This window comes from Leptosomus discolor, chromosome 1 (genome assembly GCF_034619465.1).
Source record: "Leptosomus discolor isolate bLepDis1 chromosome 1, bLepDis1.hap2, whole genome shotgun sequence".
NCBI classification, from domain to species: Eukaryota; Metazoa; Chordata; class Aves; order Leptosomiformes; family Leptosomidae; genus Leptosomus; species Leptosomus discolor.
Window position 1 is genome coordinate 15,534,511 of NC_141391.1, and position 18,355 is coordinate 15,552,865.

Sequence of the window (18,355 nt, forward strand, 5' to 3'; positions counted from 1 at the left end):
TGGCCGGAGGCCCCGGGGCTGGGGGCCGCGCAGGGGAACGCTCCTCCCGCCGGCGGCCGCCACAGGAAGGCGCTCGCGAGGCCGCGGGCCAACCGGCTGCCCCGGCCCGGCGGGAGCGGCGCAGGGAGCAGCCGGCAGCGGGCAGGAGGCACCGCCCGCCTCCTCAGGCCGCGCATGCGCCCGGCGGCCGCCGGGGCTTTCCCGGCGCGGCGGCCTCACTGGGAGTTCGGCGGGCGGGGCCGTGCTGGCCGGGGGCGCCTCTCCCCCCGCGCCCCCTTGCCGGGCACCGTATATAGGCCGGGGCGCGCAGCACGCCTGTCCGCTGCGGGGGCCCGATAGGCGGCCGTGAGTACGGGGGGTGCGGGCCGGGCTGCGGCCTGGCGGGGCCGTGCCGGGAGGGCGCTTCTGCGTGGGGCGCGGCTGAGGGGCTGGGGGCGCGTCGTGTCGGGTCGGAGGCGGCTGCGCCTGTCACCGGCGGCTGGCCTCTGCCGGCCGCAGAGGAGGCCCGGGACGGGCTGAGGGGCTTGCTCTGCCCCGGGCGGTGGTCTCCGGCGGTGGAGGGGAGCGAGGCAGCCCTCCCTGCTGGGTGGCCGCTCAGGGAGCGGGGCTTGGGCCTTGCGGGGCGCCCGGGACGGCGCTAGCAACCCGCGGGCGAGGCGGCAGCGTGAGGGTGGAGGAGCGGGAGCGAGGCCGGCCGGGCCGGGCCGTGCCGTGCCGGGGAGGGACCGCGGAGGGTGTGGGGCGAGGAGGGGGAACATGGGGCTGTCGCTGAGGGTGTGCGGCTGCACCCAGCCCTCGCTGGCTGGATTTCGGTGCTCGAGATCTGTAAACTTAGCGAAGGGTGCTTAGAAAATAAACTTGTTGTGCCTGCTTTACAGTTCAAGAGCAGAAGAATATTAAATTGAATTTTGAGGTTGCTATACTTTAAATGTCACGGCTTCGGTCTTAAGTAAGTTCTTAGTGTTACTGCAGGATAATGGAAGGAGAAACCCACGAGGTTCAGAGCAGTTGGGTGACTGGAAGTCGAGGATACTCAGGGCTATGGTGGAACATAGTATTGAAGAAGTTGGTAGAAAATGACTGGAGGATCTCAGGGTTAAGTGGTCCTAAATGTTTTAGGATTGTCACGATCTCATTTTTGTCTGATATTTCTAGCATTTGCTCTGAAATATCTGCCTTTCTCCAGTACGGAATCTGGCTTAACTTCTTGGACTAGCATTGTTGATGGCTGTTGACAGCTTAGTCCTACCATCTGTGTTAAAGGAGTGCATTGGTGTAAGGCATTTGTGACTGGTGGCCTCAGTGATTAAGAAGCTAGTAGTAGTAATAGTGTGAACGTCTTAACAGCAGATCTGCTAAGAGCTATTGAGATGAGTAGGTAAAATGCTCTGCTGTTTTCTAGTAGGTAATTTTTCTAGGGCTGTGTCATCATGACAAGTATGTCTCTTCTGAGTCTTTCCTGGAAGATGTTTTTAGGAACTGATACTGTAAAACAGACTGCTATATATGTTTATAGGCTATGCATTTATATAATAAATATAAAGTTACATATTTAAAAACTTTTGAACTTTGTCTTTGCTCTTACTTGAAATTTTTGGTAAAGTTCAGTTTTGTTGATGTCCTGTGCTTCAAGTGTCATTGGATTTACTTAAATAAGAAATTCCAGTACTCTTAATTTAAGTCAGTGTAATAAAACTGCATCTTCATTGTTTGAGAATCTGCAGGCTTAAACCAATTTAAATGGATACAACTTCTTTAGCATGAGCTCTTACCTTTAGTTATATAGCTTGTGATCAAACAGCCCGATTCATCCATCTGCCAGAACAGTTCTGCTCGTGGATTAAACAGTTTTGCATGTGTGTCAGTGACAGGGAAATGAAGTGTGTAAAATCATCTCCATATGACAGCATGTAAAGTTGATGACCTGAAGCTGGTGACCTGAAACCTCCTAGCTAACATTACAAAAAAGCTTACATTGAGATTTTAGTGTTTCAATTTGTGTAGTTTCTGTTTGTATAGACATTATATGTGCCTCATTTTTTTATATTTTGAAACACTCCTGTCTTTCTTCCTTACAGGTTTTGCTCCGTCCGAAAGAATTATATGATTGAAACTATAGATACTTACAGTTTCTTCTTGTAAGCCGTCAGTATCAGTATGGCGGCGTAGGCACCTTAGAAGGGACTTCAGTCTGAACTCTGGGAGGTAGTTCTGTGCACAAATAAAGAAACTAAGGCTTCAAAATTATTTTTTTTAATCCAAGGATTCTGTTTTCTTCTGTATGCCATAAACATGGCATACAGAAAAAACTTAATTCAACAGCATAAAGCATTAGAATGCCCCAACACAAGGCAACTCATTTATGTTAAATTTGGTAACTCTATACTTGTAACTAAGGCACCAGGATAAAACTGAAATGCTCTGCGCTGACTATGTTATAGGCAGAAAAGCCTGGGGCTATTCCAGGCTTGTTAATTAGGACAGCTCATCCTTGTCAGAGACAGTGTATAGGGTTTGTTTATCTCCTAGCAGAATATTCGATATATGTGAAGTTGAGTATAAGCAAACTTCTTTAGTCTTAACAGTGATTACAACAATATGCAGAAGTCGAGAGGTTTTTTTGGATGTCTGGTAGTAGCAAATATACTGGATCAGTTCAGTAATGTCAGTTCAGGGGCTCGTTTTTCCTATGCCTTTTGAGCTTGATAAACCATTATTTTCAGCATCCTAATAAGGTTTACAAGCTAAAGTCTTTACATGTGTATCAGCTGCATATTTTATCAGCTGTCTAGTGAACTAGTTCTTAAATCACTTATATGTTCTGGTTAAAAATGATGTCATTTTAGTTGGCCCCCATTTTAGTTTCTTTATTGAGAAAGGATTTTGGTAAACCCATTTGGGGTTTTTCCCCTCTGGATCTCACCTCCGCTAGCCTGATAAATTGATACTGCTTTCCCAGATAGACAGTACAAGGAAAGCACGTGAGGCCTGTATGATTCAAGGGAGAGTCCTTTTTGACATGCTTCCTTCCATTGTCAAAATGGGATGGGGCAGCTTTTGCACTGAAAGCAGTTGTGTGAAGTACAGGAACTTCCCAAATGTATGAAGGCTGTTAATTGTGAGGCTGATTCTATTCACATATGTGTTCAGAGTTGCACCTTAAAGTATTTCATTTTCAGGTTCGTTCTGCGCAAGCAGGGGTTATTCTGAATTGCCTTTAATGCACACAACTACCTCCCAGAGGAAGACTTGTCCCATTCTTCCAAAAATAGTCCATTATGAACTTAATGGAAAATAGCCCTTTCCTGGCTAGCATCATGAAGCAGAGTGCTTTGTGTCGTGAGCTGAAGTATGACTTATCCTGTGAACTCTACAGAATGTCAACGTTTTCTACTTTCCCCACTAACGTGCCGGTGTCGGAACGCAGTCTTGCCCGAGCTGGGTTTTATTACACTGGTGTGCAAGATAAAGTTAAGTGCTTCAGTTGTGGCTTAACATTGGACAACTGGCAACCAGGAGATAGTGCTATGGAGAAACATAAACAGCTGTATCCTAGCTGCAGTTTTGTTCAAAACATGCTTTCAGTGAACAACCTTGGACTGTCCTCTCGTTCTGCCTTTTCACCTCTGGTTGCAAACAATCTCTCACCTTCTCTACATTCCATGACACTTTCTCCAAGTTTAGAACAAGTCGGATATTTCAGTGGCTCTTTTTCCAGTTTTCCTCAAGACCCAGTAACTACTAGGGCAGTTGAAGACCTTTCATTCTTGAGACCGAAACTTCACAATCCTTCTATGAGTACAGAAGATGCTAGGCTACGCACTTTTCACTCATGGCCACTGACGTTTCTCTCGCCCACTGATCTGGCAAAGGCTGGACTTTATTACTTGGGGACAGCAGACAAAGTTGCTTGTTTCACCTGTGGCGGTCAGCTGAGTAACTGGGAACCAAAAGATAATGCTATGTCGGAGCATCGGAGACACTTTCCTCACTGCCCTTTTGTGGAAAACCTTACCCGAGACCAGCCAAGTTTCAATGTTTCAAATGTCAGCATGCAAACCCATGAAGCACGTGTTAAAACATTCATAAATTGGCCAACGAGAATTCCAGTTCAGCCTGAACAGCTTGCAGATGCTGGCTTTTACTATGTAGGTAAGAAAAACTGAAGTCTGCCGTTTTATTCATATTGCGATGTCAGCATTTGCTTTAAAGTAAATTGTGTAGATGGTTGCTAGATATTTTGCCTTGTTTTTTTTTTTTTTTTTTAAAGGCCGTAACGATGATGTCAAGTGTTTTTGCTGTGACGGTGGGTTAAGGTGCTGGGAATCTGGAGATGATCCATGGATTGAGCATGCAAAGTGGTTTCCAAGGTACCTTGCAAAATCTTCATCATAATTTGTTCACATCCTTAAATACTTCTAATATGTACTGCACTTAATAGTTTTGTTGAACTTCACCATATGATGTACAAATCCACACTTTCATTTGGATGTATTTCACGTACCTCTATTTAAAAGCTCTGAAGTAGCCTTAATTAAAGCATTTTTTCATTAAGCATGATGTGTAATGCTTTCCACTTCATAATAAAAGCTGTGTGCATCCCCAAATCACTATTGGCAAGTGAAGCTGCATTGTTAATGACTGTACTTATCGAAGAGAAGCAGTCAGAAAGCAGACTGAGGAGAGCAAAAGCTGCTGAGAAATGAAGTAGCAGGAACATGTAACCCCTTCGGTCTAGTTCTGTGCCCATGCTGAATGCTCTTGAGGCAGTTTTTCAGCTTGTGCAGTCTAGTTTCTTAGGTGTGGGAAAAATTATGAAGAAGGTTTCAGCAGCTGTTTAATATTGGAAAAATGATAGAAATAACTTTTTAATGTCCCCTATAATTAAATGGCAGTTGCATACCTAATTGATAGCTGGGCCTGTGGGAATCGCCACCTGCATTAATGACAAACAGCTGCACAATTTCAGGAAAGCTAGTAACACTTCTTCGTGCCTCCAACTAGTCAGTCTTTCATGGGCAATTTACCAGCTACTGTTGGACTACAGGATGTATGTAGAGTGAAATGACACCTTTGTTTCCTTTGGTGTTACGCCTGTCAGTAATGTACTTAAGAGTACATTAAGGCACTCTGCGTTAGTGAAGCATATCTGGCTTTGACAGTGGTGTTAAATTTTGTTAACTTTGAATGATTTGAATAGGAGGTAAGAATAGTGAGATGCGAGATAGGAGGAGTTTATCGCTGCACTTTGTAGTGACACCGACATGGTGGTGTTTGTCATGACGTGCCATTTTGAATTAAAGTGGTAGCAGAATGTAAAGCTGCTGCATTTATATATGTAAGCCTGCTGGCTGCTGAACATCGTGGAAAAGCTTTATCGAAGTGTCACCAGACACTAGGCTGCATCAAGCTTCCAATGAAGAGAACTCTTTCTTTCTAGAAGGAAGAGAAACAATATTTAAGTTACTGTAAACTGTTTCATTCTTCTGTATTTTTCTTTGGCAAATAGAAAGTACAATTTACTACGCTTTTGTTAATGTTTCAGATGTGAATATCTGCTTCGTGTAAAAGGAGGAGAGTTTGTAAGTCAAATTCAGGCCAGGTTTCCCCATCTTCTTGAACAGGTAAATTTTACTGTTCTGTAACGTTGATTTTCCCTTCTTGAAGAGTGCTGTGTTCTTTTGGGGACTTCAGGCCATCCTTCTGCCTTGTTTCTCTGTATATTTCTACTAGGTTTCTCATGTGATAAATGCTCTTCATGAGCACAAAAATGAAGCCAGTGCTGAACCATGGCTAATGGGCTTGGACTAGTAGAATTTGACCTGTACAGATTACTTATGGAAATGAGGCCATGAGCTCCTTCGTGCCAGGAGAGAGAGGGCAGTTCTGATTATGTAAGTTTCAGTGAGTAGTGCAGATTGGTAATTGTTATTTCAGAAATCAGTCATGGACACTCTGAATTATTTCTACCCGTAATTCTTCTGGCAAGAGTAAGGCAAACTTCCTTTCAAGGAATTGGTCAGCACTAACTTTATATTGATTATGTAGTCGCACAAATTTACAGACTTGTGTAACTGCATGTAAAATACTTAACAGGTACAATTCAGATAAAAAAGCTTAGCATGGCTGATGAGGGAAGAATGTGTTAGAAAGGAATGTAGGGGGAAAAGCAATACTTTGATATTAATGTAGTTCTGTTGTGTTCACAGCTCTTGTCAACCTCTGATACGCCTGTAGATGAAAGCATTGATCCCCCAAGTACGTATATTAAAGCATGTTTTTAAACTTCTCAACATTTTGCAAACTTAATGATTGACTATCTAAAGCTAACTCGCTTAAGAATTCTTAGATTTTTTGGAAACAACAATATTATAAGGATCGTCTGTTGACAAAAGTTAGATACCTTTGCTATATGGATAAACTTAAAGGAAGCACCTTTAAGAGATCTTGTCTTTTGTTTTCCTTATTTTCATACTAGCAGGTCATATTAAGATTTTTGGTTTTGAATGCTTGGAGTCTGCTGTGTTTGTGGATTTTAGTTTTGTGATTGGGTTTGAACAAGTCAATTTGGCATTTGTTACATTGACCTATGGTGTTGAACTCGAGGGAACAGTTGTTAGAGGGTCTCATAACTATGCAGTTGTGCAACTCTGTTTTTATGCAGGTAGCTAGGTAAATGCTCAGAGTTGAGCAGCAGTGGTCAAGGAGGGGGTAAGACAAGCTGATAAAGTGACATCTTTCTGAGCTAGACTTTGGTTATGGTGGAAATAAACTCCTCCCAGAGGGTGAGTGGGTTATGCTGTCATAGTTGAGGACAGTGAGTCAGAATCCCATGTGTCTGGTGCTTAGTAAGTTGAATGGAAAATTCTGATCAAGAGCTGGAGTAGAGCAATTGTTTGTATTATAAACTGAATTTTGATTCTCACCCCCATCCCCCTCCCCTGGCCGAGGCATTTTTCAAGAGTGAAGTTAGAAGTTACTAAGTATAAAAAAAGCTGCTAAGAGACAATGGAATTTTCTGTGGTTTCCCTGGATTATCCTAGATTTTAGTGATGTTTATCATGGATTCAATCCGAATCTAAGTAACTGGCTTCTATTTTTAAAACTAACTACGTAAAGTCTATTTAACCATTGCAGCTTCTTAATGCTAGGTATTCTTGTGTACATGCATCTGTGTAGGTGATGTCAATGTGTCTGACTTCTGGGTTGCATAGGGATTTTATTCGTTGTATTATACATGGTGATTTTCCTCTCTGATTAGTTATTCATTTTGAACCTGGAGAGAGTCATTCAGAAGATGCAATCATGATGAACACGCCTGTGGTTAAAGCTGCCTTGGAGATGGGATTCAGCAGAAGGCTAGTAAAGCAAACAGTGCAAAGTAAAATCTTGGCCACTGGAGAAAACTACAAGACTGTTAATGATCTTGTGTCTGATCTGCTCACTGCTGAAGATGAGAAGAGAGAAGAAGAGAAAGAGAGACAGTTTGAAGAAGTGGCGTCAGGTACGCATAAGGCATGAATAAAAGTGAAAGCACAAGTGGTTTGTATTATGTGTAGTGTTTATAATTGTTTTTATTCTCTAAGTGACTTCATTTAATTGCTATTGGGATCAGCTTCTGTAAAAGCATTGTCAGGGGATCGGTATGGAACAAGTAGTCTGGGAATTCTTTCATTCCCTTCCAGGAGGATGGTTCATACAGGTGCCAAGGGTTCAGAATCACCTGATTCTCTCTGCAGGAACAAAGCCAGATTTTTTTTTTAATTTGTGTGCTTTTATATATTGCTGTAAATGAAATAAATGGAGCCCGAATACTTGGCACACTCTACTATTTTTTTCCAAATTTGCCTGCTCTTCAGGCTACTTGAGTCGGTGAGCCACCATATCCACCTCCTAGAAGAGGCTATAAACGTGCACAAATTCAGATTCTGTAAGATGGCCAAAGGTCTGCTGTTCTGTGACTCAATCATGCAGGTCAGCTATTTAACAGTGTTTATTTGATATGTCTTTAACATTTCCTGTTGTTTTAATACCATGTAAGTTTTGAAGCCTAAAAGATTATCAATGGAATTAAGACTGCTTCTTTCCTACTTGCATGTTGTATCTAAAAAGCATAGATGGATTCAGCTGTTAAATCTTAATGGAGCTGATTTTTTTGTTGTTGTTTGTGACGGACTACTTAAAAATCTCCTGAGTCTGGTTCTGCTGTACTTCTGGCTTTCTTGCACATAATTCTGTTGGACACCTCTTAGAAAAGCCTGATTCTGTCTACATCTCGGATGTGATTTTGACTGCCACTGACTAAAGTTAGCCTGTCGGTTGTTGGTGAGTTAGCATTGGTGTTATGCAGAGGCGTTGTATTTCCTTTGCAATTCTGCAGAGAACTTTTGTCTTGATGGTGTGAAGCTACACAAGCTCCCCTCTGATAATTTAACTTAGAGATGGGAGCGGGAGGTTTCATTGGTGAAAAGGCTTCAGCTCAGAAGCTGCTTGTATGTGGTTTTAAGTCTGTTCTTCGTGTGAGTACCACTCAAACTTACCAAGGTCTTTGTGTAGTAAGCGAACATTTCAAGTAGAATTTAAAGAATGTATCAATTGTTGTTAAGCAGAAATGCAGCTTGGAGTAGCGTATTCCTAACAAACATCTAATGCTCTTTTCTTTCCAGATGATTTGTACCTAATCCGGAAGAATCGAATGGCTTTATTCCAGCGTTTAACATGTGTGCTTCCAGTCCTCGGGAGTTTACTATCAGCTAAAGTGATAACGGAACTTGAGCACGATGTTATTAAGCAAAAGACTCAAACACCATTGCAAGCAAGGGAACTGATAGATACCATTTTAGTGAAAGGAAATGAAGCAGCCAGCATATTCAGAAACTGTCTACGAGATTGTGACCCTGTACTGTACAAAGATTTATTTGGTATGTGTGTGTTTTTTTAAAGGATGTCAGTTTATAGAAGTCTAACCAGATAAACAAAAAAATGAGATGCTGTTGAATATAGATCAGACAAATGACTAGTATTTTTTTCTTCCTCTTACTTTAGTGGAGAAGAACATGAAGTATGTTCCCACAGAAGATGTTTCAGGTACCTTAAACTCTGCCTTCTTAATTTAAAGGGTATTGTGGGACAAATAGCTAACATCATAAAAAGAAAAATTACTTTGGTTAAGAAATAGGTTTTATGCTTTATCCTCTCCCTAATTCTGCTTCGGTAAGATGGACTTGCCTGAAAAAGTTAAGTGCATGCACAGACTTGCAAGCAAGTCTGCTGTAAGCTGTATCCTCTGCCTTGCACATGCTTTTGCACTGTAGAGCTTTCTGGAGCTTGACAATTAAGCACATGCTGGACTTGATCCTGGTACAAGCTCTCGTTCAGGCACTTCATAAAGACCAGACAGTGAATAAATAGTAGGTTAGCATTTCACAGCAGGTATCATCATCTCTGCTTTTCCAGAGTGGATTATAGGTGTCTTAATATCTAGCTTGTCCAACAGCTGGGTAGATAAAAACTTGTCAGACATGGGATTGAGTTTGCTTTGGTTCTTAGTCCTGTAGTTTAGTACGTTAATAGACTGCAGAAAAGTCTACAAGCCTGAATATAGCTCAGTTCCACCAGTCAGGCTGCGCTCTGTGCTTCTAATAGCCAAGCAAGGAAAGTGCAGCAGTTGCTAAAATGTAAACACTGATTGGGCTTCAGAGCTCCAGTTGGCCCACAGTCCCTGAGCTGTTGTCTCACACAAGTGGAAAATACAGGCTAGATCCTTACCTGCCACTTTCTGAGCTCCCGAAAATGTACTTGCTTCTTACTGCCACCTACACGTAGTGAATAAGGATACCCAGTAATACCGATAGGGAAACAAAGGGCCAAATGGAACATGGCTGTCTTCTAATTAGAATGCACATATATTCAGCCATCTTAAAAAGTTAAATAATTTTTTCCAGGTTTACCCATGGAAGAACAATTAAGAAGACTGCAAGAGGAAAGAACATGTAAAGTTTGCATGGACAAAGAAGTTTCTATTGTTTTTATTCCATGTGGTCACTTAGTGGTATGCAAAGAATGTGCTCCGTCCCTTAGAAAATGCCCCATTTGCAGGGGGACAATAAAGGGCACAGTTCGTACATTTCTTTCGTAAAGAGGGGAATGTGCAAAATGTCTTTGTTCCTGTTGTCCTCCAACTGTTGAAGCTTAAGCCAGCAGTGTCTTAAGAATGGAAAATTGTGGTACAGAAGGTGATTAATCAACTACCTAACACCGTTGTGTAATGGTAAACCATATCATCACTCTGACTATACTAGGTCTTCCTTGCCAAAGACTTATTTCTGTTCATAAAACTAACTCAGTGCTCAGGCAAGGTTTTTGTAGCTTCCCTTTCTGAGTAAGGAAAGTTTCACTAGTATGCCCTTGTGTCACTTTGAATAAAAATCTTTCGGGTTAAGTTCTTAAAATGGAGCTTGGCAAAACTGTTCTCATGAGTTTCCACCATGTGGATGTGTGGAATTAAGATTTCTGTTTATTAATATTAATTAACTTCAGCTAGTGTTCTGATTCTGTTTTGGCTTTCTTGAGGAGAAAAAAGGCTAACTTGCAGGAGCAGCAGGACTTTTAAAAAAGTTTTGTTCATGTCTAGATACTTGTGTAACGTGTATTAATAATAGTTTATATGAAGACTGAATTAAAATATTTCTACTTCAAGTGAGTGCTTGTTTACTCTGTTTCAATTGTTGGCTTTTCGCTGTAGACTGCAGCAACTAGAATGCTGTCCTGACAAAAGTTTGGGGTTGGTTGGTTGGTTGCCTGCAAAAGTGACAAGGCAAACCCAAACATGGATACAGGCTGGGCAACGAGTGGATTGAGAGCAGTCCTGGGGAGAAGGACTTGGGAGTGCTGATGGATGTTAGGACGAACATGAGCCAACAGCGTGCGCTTGCAGCCCGGAAAGCCAACCATGTCCTGGGCTGCATCAGAAGATGTGTGGCCAGGAGGCTGAGTGAGGTAATTCTGCCCCTCTACTCTGCTCTCATGAGATTGCACCTGGAGTACTGCATCCAGCTCTGGAGCCCCCAACACAAGAAAGACGTGGAGCTGTTGGAGCAAGTCCAGAGGAGGGCTACGGAGATGGTCAGAGGGTTGGAACACTTTTCCTACAAGGACGGGCTGAGAGCATTGGGCTTGTTCAGCCTCGAAAAGAGAAGGCTCCAGGGAGACCTTCTAGCGGCTTTCCAGTACTTAAAGGGGGCCTGCAGGAAAGATGGGGAGGGACTTTTTACAAGGGCATGGAGTGACAGGACAAGGGGTAATGGTTGGAAGCTGGGAGAGGGCAGGTTTAGACTAGATACAAGGAAGAAGTTCTTCACCCTGAGGGTGGCGAGACACTGGCACAGGTTGCCCAGAGAAGCTGTGGCTGCCCCCTCCCTGGAAGTGTTCAAGCCTGGGGCTTTGAGCAACCTGGTCTGGTGGGAGGTGTCCCTGCCATGACAGGGGGGTTGGAACCAGATGGTCTTTGAGGTCCCTTCCAACCCATTCTATGAGTCTATGAAAACTTAATTCTGTGTGCCTTTCATTCGTGTTTGAACCAGGGAAGTAAACTTTTGTGCTACTTGATGATTCCCTCTGGTGAAGTAGGGGGTTCACATTTTTATCCTTGTTTAAAAACAACAATCCCCCCCTCCCCTAACCCCTAACAGCATCTGGTACTTCCTTCTGTCTTGGGATTTCAAAGGATAGAAATCCTGGCCAGGTGTGGTCCCCATGCCCTTAGAGATGAGGCAGAGGGTAGCTGTGCAGCAATACAGCCTTTATGCTAGGGATTCAAATGTAAAAGCTACTTTTCTGTGTTTGGAAGTTTATGGTGATTGTGCAAGTAAATAGCAGGTTCTTCCAGCACCCCCTGAAGTCTTGGGTCCTGTTTTGTAAGCTAGTACTCTAGGGACTCTGCTTCCTTCGTGTTTGACTCTCTACCCTTTTCAGGTTTGTATCCCTAGGCTGGCACAGTTGATACCCACAGAGGGAAGGTGTTCATAGGTATTTCACAAGGATTTCACGTCAAACAGTGGAATAATACCGCCAGGATAACTGCATCAGATACTGCAGTGGTGGTGTCCGTTTGTCTGGCTCTAAGTCAATCATCTTCAGTCATATCTTAATGCCCGAGTGTGGACCTCTCTGCCTTCAGACCTGCCAGCAGTAAGATGTTTTCAACAGCTCTGTAGTGTGAAGTAAAAATACCATTTCTTGAAGTTTTAGGATGCCAGTGTTTGCAAGTTGTGTGCATCTCACTGGCTTTCATCACTTCATATGTGGCTTTAGCTATACACTTATCTCTTCTAAAAAGAGAGCACCTCATATCTGTGAAAGTAGTAAAGTGTACATGTTAGAACTTGTGCAGGCCATGTAGCTTGTGACTCATGACAGTGACTTGCCCAGTGTAATGGCTGCCTAGCATTGAGAGCAAGGCTTGTGTTAAGTGGGGAAATGTTTGGAAATTCATTTGCTAGTGACAGTCATACTGGCGGATGCTGTATGTTTGGCATTTGTGTGCGTCTTTCCTGTTGCACATCTGAGTAGTAATTTAATGAAAGTCCCCCTCTAAGTCTGTGATGGAAAGAAACCTCTGGGTCTCCTGCTGTAACTACCTGCTATCTTGGGAAATCTGTCCAATGAGTTTGGAATTTAGACTGTGTGTGGGGCTAACAGTATGTTTTAATTCTGGTGTGATTGCAGCCACAGCGTTGAATCAAAGTTTTGGCTGGCTGAAAAGGGCCAAACCACACACTTCTTTTTGTTATTTTTGTAATGGAGGCTGATCTGTTAGCAGATTCAGGATGTTTCCAGCAGTAGCACTGATCACTAAATTTAGAGAGAACAATTGTGCAAAGACAGATACAAATACATCCTAGTTATCACCTCTTTGTCTTTGCCCTCTGTCTCCACGTGGTACCTCCTGGGCTGGAGTCCCTTTCAAAATAATACTGGAGATACTAAATTTGAAGACGTCTTGCCTTTGAGGGCTTAGGCGAGGGGTGTAAGAGTCTGGACTAGTTTGTCTTTAAACATTTTTAGTGTGAATTCAGCAACACTGATATTTGGTTTCATCCATTCTTCCATGATTTCTGTGATCCTCGTTTAATGCTGTGCAGTAGCTGACACCATAATTGTTTTAATGCTTTGGCATAGATTCCTTGCAGTACCTAGGATTCTTTAAGTGTAGATTGGCTTGCTTTAATTCTTTTAAATGCAGACTTTTGTCCAACTTTGAGATGTACATACCTTCCCTTTAATTTTGATGTTAAAAATGTAAATGTTTCAAACCTGCCATGTCATTTTAAACAGCTTTGATTAACATACTTTTGCTTTTCTGGTTTTTAAAGGCTCTTTGGTCTTGTGTAGCAACTTAAAAACTTGACAAAGATTATGAAAGCTCGTTAAGGAATAAAGCATATGACTTGAAATTTGATGTTCAGACCTAGAAATTAGTAATATTGGAACCATGTAGACTTTCTACAGATTGAGTCTGCAGGGGGAGCTGGAGAGTTCAGGCTCACCTGAAGAGCGTGGAATTGTTCGTGTGTGAGGGAAGAGGATGAGGAAAAATGTAGTAGCAGGCAGACTTTTTAAGCAGTGCATTTTTCTTTAGAACCTTTTGGGGTTAGTTAGTGTTCTACGTATAGATTAGATGACAGGACTTCAAAAACAGAGCAATTCAGATGTTCAACAGCATTTGTGATGCCTGCGGGTATCTCAGGACCTGCAACATACCCGTCAGCCCTGGTTGGTGAGTGCTTTGAATGTCCTGGGCAACTTCAGACGGTGCTGGCTGCCTGCACCTAGGCACCCGAACTGCTTTCTGAGAAGTGGAAGAACTTGATCTAGAAACTGCTGGATAATAGTTAACCTAGTTTTGGCAGGAAGGCTGATCTAGGTTATGGCTTTCCACTGCTCCCCACTGTAATGATTGTGGCTGCCCTGATGGGTAACACTGTGCGTGTGAGCAGTTGTGTTCTTCTCAGTCCTGTTCCAAGGAAGCTATAATAAAACTAATTGTCTGTAGCACATTGCAAACGGAACCCTAGCAAAGTGTTAAACCACGGAGGAGACTCTTTGCATAGTCTTATGATTGGAGAGGAGGATCAAGTGACTTCTGTTACTTGTGAACCAGACGACCACGTTCACACTTTGTTCTGTGTCCACTTCCTCCTCTGAAAGCATTTTCCAGAGCTTTGGCTGAGTTGAGCAGCAATAAACAGCCCCCCTGCCCCCAGCTTCCCGTGCAGCTCCGCTGACGCAGCGGCTCTGGTTCTCAGATGTCAGCGTTCCGGGTCCAGAGCTCGGCCTGCGCTGGCGGAGGGTGTTTGCACGGCTTAGGGCATGTAGCGGGTGGGAACTCTGGTATCACTGGAGGTCAGTGGTCAGACTTGCTGTAAGATATTCCCAGCTTCTGTAAGTGGGCAATTTCTTCGCTTGAATGAAGCTTGTCATACCTGCAAAGGATCTAGCCTGGAGCAGCTGCAGTTTCTGATACTGATTTGGGATACTGCAAGATACAGTGGCTTCCCAAGTAGCAGCTGTGTGGTTTGTGAAGCAAGTGTCATGAAGGTTTATTGTAATTATTTAGCAGTTTCCTGCACGTTTTTTTTTTTTGTGTAGTGTGTGTTTTTTTTGTTTTGTGTTTTTTTTTTTTTTTTTTTTTTTTTAACTGAACGCATATCTTTCTCTTCTGTTTGCATTTGAGCATTGACCAGGAAGCCCAACGCTCTTCAAACTGAAGACAGCACGCAGTCCTAGTATCCACAAGTGATCTGGCTGCTACCAGTCATTATAACAGAGCACTGCTCTTAGATGCTGAAATGAATGGCTGTATAGGAAATAGCTAAGAACTCCATTAGCACAATATAAAAGAAAAATCTTTATATTGCTGCTTTTTGTGACCGAGTTAGTGGTTGTTTAGTAACTCCATAGTGCCACACTCTCAGAACTTGGTTCTTTCTTTGCTATATTCCTTGCAAGACACCAGAAGGAAGAGAGAGAAGCAAGTGAAATTGTAAACAGTTATTCACCTGCCTTTAGTTTTGCATTGTGGCAATTGTAGCGTAGGGAGGCTGGGCTGTGCAGTATCATGTTTACTGTTGCAGGCGAACTGAACTTGCAAATTCAGTTTTCTTTTGCCCTTAGTTGTTCCTAAAGCGACCCAGCTCAGGCATGTGAATTCAGGCATGTATTTTGGACATGAAAAGGTGTCCTCTGCTTTGTTGAACTACCTGACGTGCAGTTGTTGTCCCTCTTGCTCCGGAGGTTACTAGCACAGGGAGTAAACTTCCTGAGACAACACCAAATCACCAGTCCTCTGTTTCTGTTTTTATTTGAGTGTGTGATCACAATGGTTACTGATGCTGCAGCCCAGCTCCCTGACTGATGGCTGCTGGCACAGGACGCTTCAAGCCTCAGTCTGGGGTGCTGCGTACATGCTGCGTGAGGATGAGTAGAACTCCGAATGGCAGCTCCTGCTGTGCTGTTTTCAAAAAAAAACAGGTAAGTTGTTGGGGTTTTTTGGGTGGGTTTTTGTTTTGTTTTGTTTTCTCTTTGAAGAGATCAAAACATGCTGGAACATAGCAGAAAATAATAAATTTGCACAATAAGCAATGTCCTAGCAGTGGCCTTCACATTTAGTTTTGGCCTGATCACATTTTTTTGGGGGGAAAAGCTGGAGAACTTGCCAAAGGCTTCTAAGCTGACGTGTCAGAGGGTGTAGATGTGGTCAGAACAAAGATCTCTTTCTTTTGGCTCCATATAGCTTCACTTACTGATGCTCTAAACTTTTGGCAGATAGAGAAGTGGAACACTTGGTACTTACGGAGTGTAGGATTTTAGTTAGGGTTGTGATTTGCCCAGCGGCAGATAGCTTCAGTTCTGAGGGAAGAATAGTCTTTAGAAAAGAGTAAGTCATATATGCAAGAATCAAAAGAGGAAAGCACCCTGTTTGTACACATGCTGGTGGCTTTTCTCTATGAACCCTGTCAAGGAAACTTGCATGGTTTTTCTTCTAACACTTCAGAAGCACCCATCACCTCTGCGGCCAGGTGCAACACCTTGGTTTCCAAAGTGCTTTAAACTTGATGTGGAGAAGGTCAGAGCAAGCAATAGACAAACTCAAAACTTTGAGTATCGAAGTGAGAATGTGTTTCCTCTTGGTATTCTAAAAGGACACCTGGATTCCCTTTTATTTGTTCAATATTCATTATTCAAATATCTATCCTGAATTGGATGTTTTGAAGTATAGGGATGACCTGATACTGAGCGATAAAATTAATCATTGATCCAGTCTTCAAAATAATGTTTTTATAGTGAAGCAAACACTAAATGATAATGCAAGCTAAAGCTTAGACACTGCAGGATCAACACCAGGAATTGGCAGTCCCTGTGTCTGTGCTGTTTGTGAGAACTGACAAACGCAAATTCCTAAATTCACTTAACTTTCCTGGTTTTCAGTCATACACCAACCAGGACTCCTTCGGTGTTGTCTAGAGAACGTGTTTACCATTCTGCTCAGGTCCATTCTTACTCTATTTGCTTCTGTATCACAACTCGATTCTTAACCTCTTGAGCTATGTAGGCAAACTTCAGTCTCTGATGCTGTTCCACTTTGCTTTTGGCAATGTTGTCATTTTGTTGCTTATATCTTTTTCAATAAAGCATGTTAAGAATGCTAGCTATGTCTTCAGGGCAAAAGGAGAGTGGCATGAGTATATTAAAGCTTTAACAGTTTCCGAACAAAAGGGAAAAGTATGAAAGTAGATTTACAAAGGGATAAGATTCAAGTTACTGAATATTGTCAAAGTAACATGATCTTCCCTTAATAGGTTCCTTTTTTTTTTTTTTTTTAATTAACAAACCAAATCCAGCACTGCAGCATTTCTGGACTGTTTTGAAGCCTTTGCTGCAGGGCCCCATCAGAACAATTAATCTGGAAGGGCTGTGATTTGGTGCTAGAATACAGGCTAAAGGAGGGTTGCACAAAAAGAAAAGACCTGTGGGAGGAAGGCAGAATCCTGCAGTCCTGAGATGTGGTCATATGTTTGATCTTGATGTGTTCGAAGGGCAAAAGTAACATCCCTGATACCTGACCTAGGGTGGCTATGTTCTGTAGCCATTGGATGACTTCAAGCCTGTAGTAGTAAGTGCAATAAATTTTAATATGAAGCACAAACCCATGAATTTTAAGGATTAAAAATGAGTATAGGGGTGTGAAAGAAAGAGCTGTAATAATCAATTGAATGTTAGTGATGGACTTTAAACGTGATTCTGTAAATGCAGTTCTGTGATGTGTCACCAGAGGGGTTCCTAACCCAGACAGACCTATGAACCGCACTGCTCAGCCATCAGTACTAGTAAGAAAACAGATGGGCAGCCCTGTTGAGAGGATGAACTACGAACAGTTGGATCATCTTTACAATATTAATTGTCAGCTGAAAACCTGACTGTAGCATGAGTATACCTAGAGAAGGGGAGGAGCTATTTATGCAAAAAAAATGTTGCATAAAATGAATATAAACAGATCATAAACTTAGGAATTTAGAATAACTAATCACCAGAGAAGTGAGTGGGAAGAGACTTCCATGAGGAGAGGTGATTATATTTAGGATATTTTCTTTACTGAGAGGGTGGTCAAACACTAGAACTGGCTTCCTACAGAGGTGGTCAATGCCCCAAACCTGTCAGTGTTGAAGAGGCATTTGGACAATGTCCTTCCTAACATGCTTTAACTTAGTCAGCCCTGAAGTGGTCAGGCAGTTGGACTAGATGATCGTTGTAGGTCCCTTCCAACTAGTCTATATTCTATTCCCCAGTTTCCTGGGCTAGTGCTAGATTTCAGTCTATGAGACAAAAGACCTTCTGTCTTTTGCTCCTACTTCAGCTTTAGACCTCATACTGGTCTAAAATTCACTAGACTCCTGTGGCAAACCCTTTCAAATACTCTTTCCTTACAGAAACTAAGTGCCCATCTTTAGTTAACATCATCAGGATTTGTGAATGCTAAATTACTATTTCAGTTATTTAATAGTCAGCCCTCTACATGTATAGAGCAGAGCTCAATTCAGCTCCACTGCTTGTTCCAATGCTGCAGAGCGACCTGCAGGACCGAGGCCTAAATAGGTACTTTGTGGTGGTGTGATACACTGTTCATCCCACTTTATACGTATGTAACTAAAGCTGGGGGTTTCACTTACTGTTGGAAAGCAAATGCAAAGTTAAAGGTCAGATCAACTGCACCTCACTTTGTCTACTATCCAACACCTGAAAGGAGGTCAGGTTTTAAATTTGCACGGACACCTCTGAAATCTTAAGCACATAATTT

At 42.6% G+C, this 18,355-nt stretch overlaps 1 protein-coding gene across 1 annotated transcript; it reads left to right on the forward strand.

Annotated features, from left to right (window-relative positions):
- The first annotated feature begins 306 nt into the window (after positions 1-306).
- Positions 307-10,702, forward strand: BIRC2 (baculoviral IAP repeat containing 2). Its single transcript, XM_086476026.1, has 9 exons — positions 307-345; positions 2,079-4,152; positions 4,271-4,370; positions 5,546-5,624; positions 6,210-6,258; positions 7,262-7,504; positions 8,667-8,921; positions 9,046-9,087; positions 9,945-10,702. The coding sequence occupies exons 2-9, from the start codon at positions 3,279-3,281 to the stop codon at positions 10,136-10,138; spliced, it is 1,836 nt and encodes a 611-aa protein (XP_086332152.1). The 5' UTR covers positions 307-345; positions 2,079-3,278; the 3' UTR covers positions 10,139-10,702.
- The last annotated feature ends 7,653 nt before the right edge of the window (positions 10,703-18,355 follow it).